The 13,657-nt window shown below is 47.6% G+C and overlaps 1 protein-coding gene across 6 annotated transcripts in view; it reads left to right on the plus strand.

Annotated features, from left to right (window-relative positions):
• NTRK3 (neurotrophic receptor tyrosine kinase 3) overlaps positions 1-13,657 on the plus strand; it is a 455,727-nt gene that overhangs the window by 354,518 nt on the left and 87,552 nt on the right. Inside the window, exon 14 of one of the 6 annotated variants that reach the window (XM_073304184.1) lies at positions 10,802-10,854. The exons of 4 other annotated variants lie outside the window; for them this stretch is intronic. Coding sequence is in view for 1 of the 2 variants with exons in the window: in XM_073304186.2 (XP_073160287.1) it covers positions 10,802-10,920 (119 nt within the window). In the remaining variant the exon portion in view is untranslated. Of the gene's footprint in view, positions 1-10,801; positions 13,402-13,657 lie in introns of those variants that run through there. One more of the 6 variants, XM_073304186.2, reaches the window with a different exon arrangement.

Consider the following 13,657-nt stretch of genomic DNA (forward strand, 5'->3'; position numbering starts at 1 on the left):
CCATAGTAGAAGACTTAGGCCTGGTCTACGCAACATGGTAAGGTCGACGTCGACCCAGCTGTGGAATTGTCTTCACTTAAATTTGTCTCCCTTCAACATAAGTGCCTCTCTACGCCAATTTAGTAACACCACCACTCCGAGCGGCATAAAGTCACAGCCAATGTAATTAGGTCAATACGGTCTCAGTGCAGACATTGCGTTGTTTACACTGACTGATCCTGGCCTCCAGGAGCTGTCCCATAATGCCCCACGCTGACAATACAATTGATACAAGCGCTCCTGGTGAGGTTGCGCACCGCCTACCCAAGGAGCCAAGCATGCACACACAAGCAGTTTAATAACTGTGGTGGCTGTATGCACATAATTTTGTAGTGTTGACATGTCAAGAGTTGGGGTTTTGAGCACTGTGTTGATTAACATTGTATTACGCTGTGGTTCAAATGCTCCCTTGTTTATTGTAAGGTGCACACTGCTGCTAATACCAGCAGAGCTGACCCCATCTTTGGAGACTTTTGCAGAGTTCCCATAATGTAGACAAGGACGTAGCACATTCGGGTATGTCTACATGGCAGTATGCAGTGAGCCTGCCAGCCCGGTTCAATAGACATGGGCTAGCCAGGCTCACGCTAGCCCTCTACAAATAGCGGTGCGGACAGTGCTTTGAAGTTGCAGCTCAATCTGGAGCTTGGCTCTGAAGCCCACCCCTCTTCCCTAGGCGTCAGAGCCCTGGATCCAGCCTGAGCCACAACTTCAAAGCGCTGTCCGCAGAGCTGGTTTTAGAGTATGAGCACGAGCCCCGTTGGCCCAAGTCTATCGGCCCAGACTGGGAGCTTCACTCCAAAATGCTGTGTAGACATGCCCTTCAAGGTCTCCCAGTGATCTGGGATCCCTGAGTACAAGCCTAGGCACTGCACTTCCCTGACAGCCCGTGGTGGCCATCTGTGCTGAGCAGCTGTAATAAAGCTGTTGCGGAAACACTGGCGTGACCCAGCAGCACCGAGTGGGTGGAAGGAAAAGAACAGGTTTCTGGGTACGGGTTGTATTTTAGACATAACGATCATGCTTGTAACCAGTTGCTGTGCTTGTGGGAAGTGAAGTTGAAACCTCAGCGCTTTGTGGGGAGCGGAGGGCACTTTGGGCGTCCTTTGGCTGCCAGTGTAAAGAAACCTATTGCCTGGTCTGGTATGCCGCCATCACTGCTCCTCTGGCTTTGTGCCCACTGCACAAAGAGACCTCAGTGTGTTAACTGTTAGAACTGTCTCTGTTGTGCCAAGTCTGACTTTGTTAGGATCGTCCTTCTTAGGGCTGACGGGAGCCGAAGTGACAAGGCAGCGGAGTGAGAACCATTTGGCGTTTCTCTCCCAACTCTTCTGGGTGCCTTTAATTAGCATGACTGTAGTGCACATGATTACGCCATGTCCTCTAGTTCCCCTGGTTAGACTAAGGATTCCCATAGCTCCTTTTCTAACCACTGCTGGTCATTTAGAAAGACTTCTGTTAAAAGCTGTTGTAGTAAAAGTTCACCTGCAACATGCTCACAGTGACACATGCATTCGCATGTCGCGTGCCTCTTCATACCCACATCATATGCTCACCAACCTCACACCCTCCTGATGGCCTCACCCTTTCTGTGCCATCCACACACACATCATCCACTTACACAGTCTCACACTGATGCTTTCTGTGTTGCTCAGGCATACAGTCACATGTACAACAAAACTCCACCCTGCCACACTCACTATCACTCCCATACATGTCACATACTTTGTGTCACTTGCTTGTCCCTATCACGTGCTTGCACACCCAATGGACTCACACAAACACACCCACCACACACACTCTCACACATGCACAACCGTTCTGTATCACTCATCCCACGCACACTCACTACTCTGAGTAGTGGGGGGGCGGGGTTCTGGACAGTTGTATTTTAGTGAGTTATCCTGTCCCAACGCCTGCCCGTACTGACCCCGGGTGAGCGCATCCTCTTCTCTCCTATGGATCGTTCCTCCTCCATGGCGATTGATATGTGAGCGCCACTTGCTTGTGACACAAGTAGGGCAGACGGCTACAAAGCCTTGCGCGGAATTACATGGTGTGAAATGAGATCTGGCTGAAGTGCTTTAAACCCATCGTGCATTTATGTGACTTGGAGGGCGGGGGACAGAGGGAAGTTAGTTTTGGACTCAAAGTAAAACTGGGTCAGGCAAGGGCTGGATTCATGAGGCTCAGAGCTGACTGCCAAAAGCTGCAGCACAAAGATTCACAACCAGGCTACTGACAGGAAAAGTTTGCAGGAAAGGTACCTTTGTCCTCCTCAAAAAAAGAAAACCCCAAATGAGGCAGCCAAATGCTTTCAGCCCACTGAGCATTTCAGCCCCTGGCCCTCATTTTCAACCCCGCACTGGTGTGCTGGGCCTTCCCTAGCTACCCTGTGCTGACCATCCCTAGGGTGCAGGGAGGGGCGTCTCATGCATCGGTCGCCATCCCTTCTTACTCCCTGCAAAGCAGACTGCCTGGGGCCCCCCAGCCCTTGTCTCCTTTCCACTTTCCTGACTCTCTCTGCTCTGCTAGGGGGAGAAAGAGCCATCCTGCCTTTTATACCTTATACCCACAAACATTCAGGGCTTTGAGTGCATTCTGCCATGCCTTCCTCTGTAGCGTGAGTCATATGACGCCTGCCTCATTCACTTGGGGCTATCGGGAATGCCTAGGATTATTCCTTGGGAGCAGCATGTTCCCAGTACAGGCCTGGGTTCCTGAACACCCTGTGGGGACTGCGGGTGTCTTTCTTTGAGGGAAGTACTGGACATTTTGTACCCTTGTTTGTGTAATGATTTGAGTGTTGTTCAGAGGGCATGCTGCTCTGTGCCACAAAGGTGGGGGATAGAAGCCCTCCCCATTTAACCCTTTGGAAGATACTTGTTTCTTGTCTGACTGTTGTTTTTCTTCACAAGGAAACTTTTTGAGAACCAGATAGTGGGGAATTGACAGGGGTAACGAATCCATGGTAGATTCCTTCTTTTACAAAATGATCTGCAGAGTGGAAGAGCTGGAGATGTGCTCTGTGAAGGGTAATAACGCTTGTCCGCGTAACTGCCTAATGGCTTAAAAATAACAAACTCCTATTACACTAGCCCCTCTGCTCTTCTGCATTCTCCTGCCCGCAGCAATTTCTGTTCCTATTTAGAACCACTCTGTAGAGACAAACACCAGGTTCCCTTCACTCTTAAAGCACCAGTTTCCATCATTGTTTTAAAAGCTCCAGGACATTGGCTCCAGGACTCTCAGGCTGGTATCGCTGCTTGGATTCCTTGAGAACAGTTATGTCCTTTCCAGGCTATAGGAGGCAATGCTGGAGCAGATGTCTGGAGGAAAGGACTTAAACCAATGAGAGACTATCTTGTGCTTCAGTCTCTCTTCTGCTCCTTCCTTGTCCATCTGGGAATCCGGATGGAGGCCTTAGGGGTAGAGACATGAGAGGTCCCACGTATCCTGGGCTGCAGAGATGGAGGATTTTTCTCTCCAGCACATATATCTCCTTTAGCTGTGTGCTGTCATCCCCCTACTGATTTGTCTGCAGTAAACTCAGCTATTGAAGGGTTGGGGATCTGGGAGTGGGTCAGCAAATTGGTGCTTCCTAGTTCAGTGCCACCTGCAAACATGTATCCTCCTTTGTGTCTCGTATTATGCCATGCCAGCCACTTCTGTCATTAGTCCAAAGGGGGCAGGCTGAGCTTTGCACCCACCGATAGTAACTCGTGAGAGTGTTATCTAGTGGTCAGGGCAAGGGAATGGGAGTCAGGACTCTTGGTTATGTTCCATCTCTCTCACTGACTCTCTCTGCTATCTTGGACAGGTCACGTCCCTTCTTTGTGCCTCAGTTTCCCCACCGGCATAATGGTTAAAACAGCTCCTGCCTTCCAGAGGAATGGTGAGGCTTAGCAAGCTAAAGTTTGTAAAGCCCTTTGAGATTAAAGAGAAATGTATCATGTGATAGCTGTTATCCTAACTGGAGGGTTTCCTTTATGGGTTGTCTCTTTGACTTCCTAGTCTATGGCACTGGTAGATCAGCCACTCCATGATTTGTATTAAACACCAATTAAATAACCTATTTAGTTAAAAACAGCCGACCAGGATTCCTTCCCAATGGGCTCTAATTCCTAGGCATATTGGTTTATGATTCCAACAACTCAGTATAAACAATTTCCACTTGAAGCAGTTGGAGAACTGAGTCATGTAAGAACAGCACCAACACCACGGACCGACCTGCTAGGCAAACCGGGGATTGCTGCAGAAGAGCTGAGAAGCTCTTTTGAAAAGATGCCTGGTTCTCAAGTCAGTAGTAGTCTAGGGGCAGATGTAAAGATGGCAAAAGAATATATTTAAAAATCAAATGTGTGACAATAATGTATTATGCTGCAATATAGTATCTCTCAGACAGGGTCCCTAATGCTTTGGGGAGTGTAAGAGCAGAGGGGAGAGAAGCTGAGACAGAGCAATGTCAAAAAGAAATGGAGAGTCAGTTAGGTGGAAAGATACTAGAGATGGTTCCTTCTGTGAACTGGAGCTGCAGAGGAGAAGGCTTTTGCAGAAAGTAGTGACACAACTGTGGGAAGAGACAGGGATGGGGAGAGTAGAGAGAGATGAAGCTCATGATATCAGCTGGAGCAAATCCATAGAGTGTTTTAAAATCAATTCCTGAGTTCAGGGTTATTTGTTTTTCATCACTAATATATCCAATGAGCGGTTTGCTGCACACCTTGCATTGCTTTGGTTGTTTGGACAGGCAGGATATGCTGCCCTGTGTACTTCACAGATCAAGAGCCTTTCTCCTGAACGTTACAAGTCTGACCCTATCTGACTGAAAGAAGACTGAAACACTAAACTTTGTGCATCGTGGGTGAAACCGGTGGGTACCCAGTCCTCCCCCCTCCAAGCAATCCCACATACACTGACTTCAGTCTAATGAAAACAAATCTGGGGACAGGGAGGCCTAACTGATCTGGCTGAGTTCCATCATGCACTGGGTCTCTGAGTAGCTTTAAATAGCTGCATCACAGTGCATTGGGGGGGGAGGGGGAGGGGGAGGGGGGAAGAGTCTGGCTCTAATCTTTGATGACATGGGAGTGTCAGGAGCAAAACACAGAGCACCTGCATATGTTGTAGCAACCTTGACATGGTTGTAACAGAGCTCAAAGTGGTCTTTTTATTTCTGTCACACACTTTCTCTCAAATTCATGCTTTTTTCCATCCTGGTAAACACTTTCCCTTTCTGCTTCAGGGGCTTTTCTTAAGGAGAGGGGGAGTGATGGGGAAATCTTGGATCTCTGCCTTTTAGGCTATCCAGCTACAGCATTTAGTATCTTGGAACCACTCCATCCACAAAGGAGTTCCAGAGAAAACAAACTTGTGATCCCAGCTAATATGGAAATGTCTCAGATAAATGGAGGCAACAGCAGAAATATTCTGGATACGGGAATTCTTCTGAGCAAAGGTTTAATGAGTCTGACACAGAGTCTTAAAGATACTGTGGACACCAAATGGAAAGCTGTGAACACTGCTTTCTTCACAAAGACTCCTGCGTAGTTGTTGGGTGTTTTCAGTATTTCTCTTCCTCTGTGTTTTAAGAATGAGAAAAATCTGTATGAAAACAGGATCTTTGTGCTTTATCTGCTTCTGCTCTTTATTCCACACATCCCCAACCGAGGTCATGATCCTCTGATTGTGACATCACAGTTGGTTCCTGTGGAGATGCCAGAGATGCCACAAATGGAGGGTTATAACTTCAGCTGGCGCCTAAGCCGGAGAGGTGTTAGGCAATTTCAGCTCCCCTTGAGGTAAGTGGGAGTTGTTTGTTCAGGCAGCTCTCCTCGAGCCCAGGGAGAATAAACAGCAGTAAAAGGTGAAGCTGCTGCTCATGGACAGAGATCCTGTTTCCATGCAAATGTTCCCCAAGAGTCAAGCCCCAGGGACAAGGGGAATTGACTGAGGCAGTGAAAAGTGATGCTGCCTTTCCAATAGGGATGTTCACTAGCTCCCAGGACCCATTCTGAAGCTGTTAAATGGGGTTGGTTCCACTCTAACGCTGACTTGATATTAGACCGCCCCAGTGAAGCTCTTCCAGGGGCCTAATTCTTCTCTGTCATGCTGGTGAAAATCAGTAGTAACTCCCTTGAAGTTGGGGAGTTTGTAACACGGGAGAAGATGAGAGGAAAATCAGGCCCCGTGGCTTTAGCTTGGAGTGCAGAGAAGGCAGCATGGCTCCAGTCTTGCGGGAGAAGGGAAAGCAGCACCTTGGTTCACTTTCTGTTGATCCGCTGTGGCTGGAATTGTAGTTGCTGGTCCCCTGAAAGTGGGGGGGGGGGGCTCCTGAAGGAGCCCTCGCCTCTAAAGCATAGCCCTGAGGCTGAATGTCTCCCAGAGCGTTCACAAGTTCCAGGGCATGATGAACTTCATGGGGCTTTCCCCCGTCAGGATGTACAAGCGACTCTCCTAACCCTGAACACACAGACTGTTGTGAACCATCTTCCACTGGCTCCGGTACATCGACTAGACTGGATGGCACCAAACAGCACTCCCATCTCTTGTCTTCTCGGATGTCATTCCGAGGAGCACTCCTCCTACGGAGAGCTATAAAAGATACCCGGACCCCGGGTTGTTCTTGCCTATGTTACAGGTTCTAGTGTAACATGAGAAGGGCAGGAGTGGGAACGCTATCAAGTAGTTTAGGCCTTAAATATGAGTGAGGTTAGCGCAGCTGCAATTTGCTGGAGATTCTCCTCCCGGTTCTAAATAGCTGTTGTTAATTTGGCACTACCTCTCTTTCCCGAGAAAGAAACACAGAGTCACCGTAGCCCGTGCTGCGCGCACCGCAGCCTATGCTGCTGCAGTGAAAACAGCTTCCACCCAGCCAGCAGGCGGAGGTTCACTTGCAAACAGTTCCCACAACTGTGTCTGAACTGCTAGTGCCCTAGCTGACGACGTGCCATTTTCTATATAATTACCTGGGCCTACCCGCCCTTTGCGGCACCACCTGCCCATTCCTCATGTGACCTGGGGGAATCCAGCGTTTGAAAAGCCCCAGGCTGGATTGCACTGTAAAATGTTGGCAGAGTGAGAGGCAGACAGTTAGTGTACTACAGGGACCCAACCGGGAGGAGGCTGGGCTCTGGGTTCCCTTTTAAAGTAGCAAAAGGTGCTGGAAGCTGTTTAAAGGCCAGAGCAGAAACTAGGGAGAGTCAAGGAGGATGAGAAGGTAAATGGCTAAGTCAAGAGGAAGGGTGATTACGTATCCCTGGGACAGACGCCCTCAATCCAACTCTCTTTTCAGCAGCTACCCCGTCCCAGATTGCTTAGGACAAGTGCTCCATCCGATCCTGCCCTCCCCAAGATGTTAGACCGCCTTGCATCTAGTAATGTACAAGCCAGATCTGAGCCCCTTTCCTCCCTCACCAGCAGCCAAAACTCTCTATGCATTTGCTCCAGTACAATCACATGACCATTAAGAAGGGTGGTTTATTATTAAACTGCTCTCCATAGACTAGTGATGGGCAAAGGGGTGAGGAACAATCACCCTCATCCTGAAGTGTTGCCTGTTCTTAGAGTCCGATTTTCCACAAGGCTTTGAAATGCCTGGCTGGTCACTAGTTACCAATATATTGGAGTGTTTTCCTCCCATTTTCCAGCTGGTACTGTACCGAGTGAGAACTTCACAAGAAGAACTGTTTCAAGATTTCCCCAGCCTGCTCCAAAAGCAGAAGGTGCCAGAAATCCTCTTTTCATGAGATTTCCAATCCAGTTTTGCAGGAGCTAATGGTTCGGCCAGTAAAGCTGATGCTTATCCCATCTCTGAATCTTTTGAGATTCACCCATTCCAACCCTAGACATCACTGAGGACATCATCCATCTAACATATGACAACAAAGAAGAAAACCTAGCAAAAGCCATCTTAGTTTCTGATCCATATGAAACAGAACAGGGTAGAGGACTGCAGAGTGGGAGAGGAATAGTTGAAAAAGAGCAAAATCTGCCAGAAAAGGAATATAGTTTTGCAACTTCTCTGAGGATTTTACAAACAAGAGAGAGTAAAAGGCAACAATTAAACGCCATAAAAGAGTACTGGACAGTATCTCATTTTTTGCCAGATCATTTGTAGGTCTGCTCAATACCCTAATCCTTGGGAAACATGGACTTCCACCCCAGCACACCTCACATTGTCTCCCAGTAAGAGGCACATGCCACCTATCAGACCCAAATTGGCTCCCATCCCATGCAGACCCAGCATTCTTGCTCTTTTATTTATCGTCCATGGAGACCTTTGAAGCCTCCAGCTGTGCTGACAGATCTTACCACTGATGGATGCTAATTGAATGAAGCCCTAGGACTTTCCAACTCCTGGCCTGGCTGATTTTTCATGTGCCTCTTGCTTGAGGGTCTTGGTACCTAGCAGGCTTTGGGTCTGCTGCACACACTGGTTTTGCAATAAAATAAAGCAGAGACCAGAACTCTGCAGAGACACTTGCTTTTGTTGAAAGTTGACTCCTCCAGCCATCCGCCAGTGAATTTAAAGTGCAGTTATACTCTGAAAAGTGACTGGGTAAAAATGCCATTCCGGGGTGCCATGTTTATTGTCTGCCAATGACTCTGATAATAAGTGTGCTCAGTTTACACATTCGTTTCTAACTGTCAGCCAAGCTGGGATCTTTCTCACCAGGAATGAAGATTCTGCTGCTGGAACTTGGTTAACAGTTTTGGTTATGATAATTGAATCTAGCTCACTGTCCCAAAGACATGTCGATTCTGCAAGGCCAACAGCAATAACAGATAGTTAAAATTATTTTTGTCTGCAAAGCCAGCAGATCTGACTGCTACATGCATGCAGGGATCCGATGAGGAAGAAGGGGCCAGTTTTATAAAGGTGCTTTTCAGGGTAGAACTGCATTTTACAATTAAAAGAGATGATTTTTTGCTGTCTGGCTTGGATTCAGGGTTTAGTGAGCACAGACCATCTGTTCCTGTCCCTTTCGTGTCTTATCAAGTAGAGGTCACCCTGCATGTTGCAATCAAAGGGATAGGTTCTCCTCTGCACACTGGCTGCTCTGGTAGTAGCAGCCCCAAACCTGGCTTCAGCAGTTGGTTTGAGGATTCCCTGCCCAGGGGAATCCTTGAGTTGTGTAGAGTGGCTAGAGCAGCACTTGCACCCTTCAGGTAGGGCAAAGGTATCCCAGTGATTCCCAGCTGCTGGAACTGTTCAGGAGTAGCTGGTATAGATATATGAGCCTGAGGCAGCATTAATGGTCATTATCGACCAGACTGGCAGCCTGATGGACCTAGGATTAGGAAAGCACGAAAGATGGCCTCTAAGCTACTTTTGCACCCTCTTTGCCCAAGCTTCATTGACAGCAACTCAGCGGTAGCTCAGGAACTACCTACCTCCGACGACATCGACCATCCTCGCTCCTGCCCATCTCATTCCATTGTGGCTGCCTCCGTGTTACAGGAATATTATCAATGGGAGTCCACAGAAAGAATTGAAAAATTGGCTCGGCTAGATGACAGTGGAAGGGCAGACACGGGAATTCTTTGCAAGTACCTGCAGGTGTAAGCACCAAAGAGGGAGGTACATGGGGCTAGACATCAGAGGGGTAGAACTAAGCAAAGCAAAGTTTAGGATGACCATTGGAAAAGTGTCCTAACAGTGACCCAGAACGTGCCCGCCCACCCTTGTTCAGATTCACAGGAGAGGGCTCTGGAACAGGAAATCACCAGGTTTCACCCATGGAGATTCCCCCACATTGTTCCATCAGGAACAGATGAGGTTAGCTCCCCCTAGCGCCTGGAATAGGACAAACCTGGTGATGGTGGCTCCATTGGAGTCACAGTAGTAGGGACCTTCGGAGGCTGAGCCTGCCCAGGGAGGAAGCACTGTGCAGAAATGACAATCCCAGGCTGCTGGTTTTGCCTGGTAGACGCCTTGGGACTGAAGGAGGGATGAAGTAGGCATTCCCTGTCCCACACTCTCTTCCTTCTGACCTGACCAGGGCAGACCCTAGACCCACAGATTACCCTTCCAGGCGGGAAGGAGGCAATCCACGTACAAGTGATCCCCTCAGAGTATAGCCCTTGAGACTGAGGGGACAGGCTGGGCAATAAAATCAATGAGGCTGTGAAAGGTTGTCAGAGGAATAGTAGCGGGAGCTCTTGTGCTTTAGCTTTTCGAAACTAGACTGGGGACACCGCAGCAGGGAGATCCCCCCCCCCTCCGCTTCCCCCCACAGGAGATGGACTAGGTGTGAACTAATAGGCCTATACCATCTCTAACTAATGTGAATCTGTTGGGAAAATAGTTCACAGAGCACTTAGAATCATAGAATATCACAGTTGGAAGGGACCTCAGGAGGTCATCTAGTCCAACCCCCTGCTCAAAGCAGGACCAATCCCCAACTAAATCATCCCAGCCAGGGCTTTGTCAAGCCTGACCTTAAAAACCCCAAAGGAAGGAGATTCCACCACCTCCCTCCTTGTTCTGTCGCACCACCACTCTTCCCTGTCACAATCATGTACCTCCTGAAGCCTCTGTCTTTCCCTTATGGACTGAGATAGCCAGCTAAGCCCAGCAAAGAGAGGGCAGTTTGACTTTAATTTAGCTACAGCCGTTTGCTGGTTATTCGTTTGATTCTTTTTAAATAATTATATGTGTGTCGGTATCTCTCTCTTTTTTTCTAGTTTTGCTCTTTTTTGTTTTTTCGTTTACTTTATTTTGCTTTTTTCTTTTTTCTGTTTTTTGTTTTTCTTTTAGGTTTCAGAGAAATTATGTTGAATCCAATAAGCCTCCCTGGACATTCCAAACCTCTTAACCAAGGCATCTATGTTGAGGATGTCAGTGTTTATTTCAGCAAAGGACGTCATGGCTTTTAAAAACTCCTTAAAGGTCCCTGTTTTGATGCCAAGTTTATAGGCTGTGTCCTCAGAGCGGTGGGAAGCAGTGAGCGTGCTCTGTACGGATCAAGGCCTTCTCCTAGTAGGACTCTGCAGCCCCGTCGGTACACACGTTAAAGCCAACCGAAACATGTGGTTGTCTGTCACCAGATATCAGGGTTGTTCTTTTCCTCCAATAGTCGCTGTGTTTGTTAGATGTTCCTGCAAGGCCCCACAGCCACAATGAGAGCAAATAAAGAAAATTTAAAGCCCAATTTAAAGGAGTCATTCTAATGACACAGTAAATAATTGCACTTTTGCTTGAAACAACCAAACTGATACTGTTAGTCATGTCCTCCTTGCTTGGAGTTCTCCTTGTAAGCTTGTGTCTTCACAACACCCAGCGAATGTCGCCATCACCTTTTCTTGTAGCAACACCATGGGAGGTCTCCCAGGGCGAGCGGAGATGTGAGATCCTGGAAGACACTAATGCAGAGCGAAGACTCTTGGTAAGAACAAAGGAAGCCCTCTGCTCCCAGTTTTTGCACAGAAAATGATGTTGAAAGTGAAGATGGGCAGGAATAAAAATCTTACTTCTCTGACAGGAGAGAATGTGGTTATTTTTGACATACAACTGTCCTAGGAGGCTTTTCTCTTTTGTGTGTGTTAGAACAGCTCTTTGGAGCTGACCATATCATTGTTGTGCTTTGGTCTCTCCCTACTGCTGGAATGATGAGCTTTATCTGAGGAGGTTCCTGGACTTCCCACCTGGATGGAACATCAGTGGTGTAGGAGGGTTGGTGACCTTGCCAGGACTAGGGCAGTAAGCCAAGTGAAAAAGCATATCAGACACATCCTTCCGCAGTCAGTGAACCCATGGGCCTTTTTCCCTCCCCTCCTTCCTCACTGAGGTAGAGATGTAGTGTAATCCAGTCATGTACACAGAACGATCAGCTCAAGGCAGACAAACTGAAGGGGATGAAAAATAAACATTCTGTTGCTTCTTCGGTGGCATAAACAGAAATATTGATCCTGTTCTCTGGTCAATATTTGTATGTTTTTTTTTTCTCTTGCCTTACTCCATCCTCAGCCTCTCAGATGGAAAAATAAAACCTTTGATCCTACCCTCACGAGAAGACGACTGCCTTAACGGCAACTCACAATCTGGACTGGCCTGGGATGGGTCTCTCCTTGGATACTCTGGAGAGAGTGTGTATGGGAAAGGAAGATGTGCTCACAGACACCACTGAAAACCTATAAACATGAGGCAGGTTTTCAAGGAGGAGGATCCAGGTTTGGTCAGATCCCTTTCTGGCAGGAGTTGCAAACTGTGAGCTCCCTCACCAGTCAGTTAACTTGCTTGCCTCCCTCCATGGCCTGAGACGATGTTTAGCATCACCAGCCCTAATAGGTTGCTGCCATTGGGAAGTGAGAAGGTTCCCCCTCAGCCAGCATTGAGCAGAAGTGTAAGAACGGGATGTTCCATTGTCATCCTGCCCTTCACAAGTGTCACGTGTGGAACATTCCTGGAGATTGCAGGAATGTTCTCGAACTCCACACAGGGATGCTCCACTGAACATTCCATTCTCTTGCTTCTTTTAGTGGTTCTCATGCATAAAAATGTGACGTATAATAGAAGAGAAATGGTGGCAGTTTGTTTTAAATTGATGCATACACATGAAGTGGCAGCTGCATTAGAATTGGGAGAATTCAGTGCGGATCACATAAGGACCCACAACCAAAACTTGAACTGAAGGGTAATATCTCATGAAATTTCCAGCCCAAATTGGAGCAAGAGAGGTGGGAAAAGTACGAGGAGATGACCTGTTGCTTTCATTATTTCCACCTTGATTTTGAAGATTCAGAGAGTTAGGAGATGCTTCACAAAAGCAGCTAACAGCTGGGTGCTTGTCCAAACTGAACTCCCCTTATTCTGAAATTCGCCCATCCCATTTGGGGATGTCTTGTTCAGGATGAACTGCTCAGCCTCGTAGTCCTCTCCCCTTGCATTGCTCAGGGGATTCTGCTCTCAACTGTATGTGTCAGACTTAGAGATATGTGGGCCTGACCCAGAGCCTTGTCTTCAAACGCCCTGTTGGAGGACTGTAGAATTTTGCAGCTCAGGCCCATCTCTGCTCAGAAGTTGTCCCCCCGACCGTGCGGAAAAATTTAAAACAGTTCTCCCCACTGTGATTGATGTCTCAGTTATTTAAACACCAACTAAAAGTCTCTGGTTCCTCACTGCTGAAAATGACAGCCGGTCGCAGTCATTTGCATTTGGTGGCTTTAAGTAGCAAATCTAAGGATTTTTTTTTTAATTATTGTAAATCATTACCTCATTTCCTGTCAGTGAGAGTCCTCCATTCCCGAGCATTCTTATCTTGCCATAACTATCATCTTGTGCTATGGAAATGGGACAATCCCTTTTTCACAGAGACTATAGGGGTGTTCAATGTCTAGTTTCTTAATAAACACTTTATTTTCTAACGAAACACCTGCATCAGGTCTGTTCTTTGAAGACAAAATAAAGAAAAGGTGAAACTGACGCCTCCCATACTTTACCGCTTAATTATGCGTTCTGGGTACAGGTTTTTGGTTGGGAGGGGAATTTGCTGTTCTGGTGTGAAAAGTGCTCAGCTCTGATGCTTGGCTCTGTCACCCATGTTGGTTGGGAGGCCGGTCTTCTCATAGAACTGCGGCTCTGCTGACTACGTGTCTGAATAGCTAGTGATTTCCA

This window comes from Lepidochelys kempii, chromosome 10 (genome assembly GCF_965140285.1).
Source record: "Lepidochelys kempii isolate rLepKem1 chromosome 10, rLepKem1.hap1, whole genome shotgun sequence".
Lineage (NCBI taxonomy): Eukaryota > Metazoa > Chordata > Testudines > Cheloniidae > Lepidochelys > Lepidochelys kempii.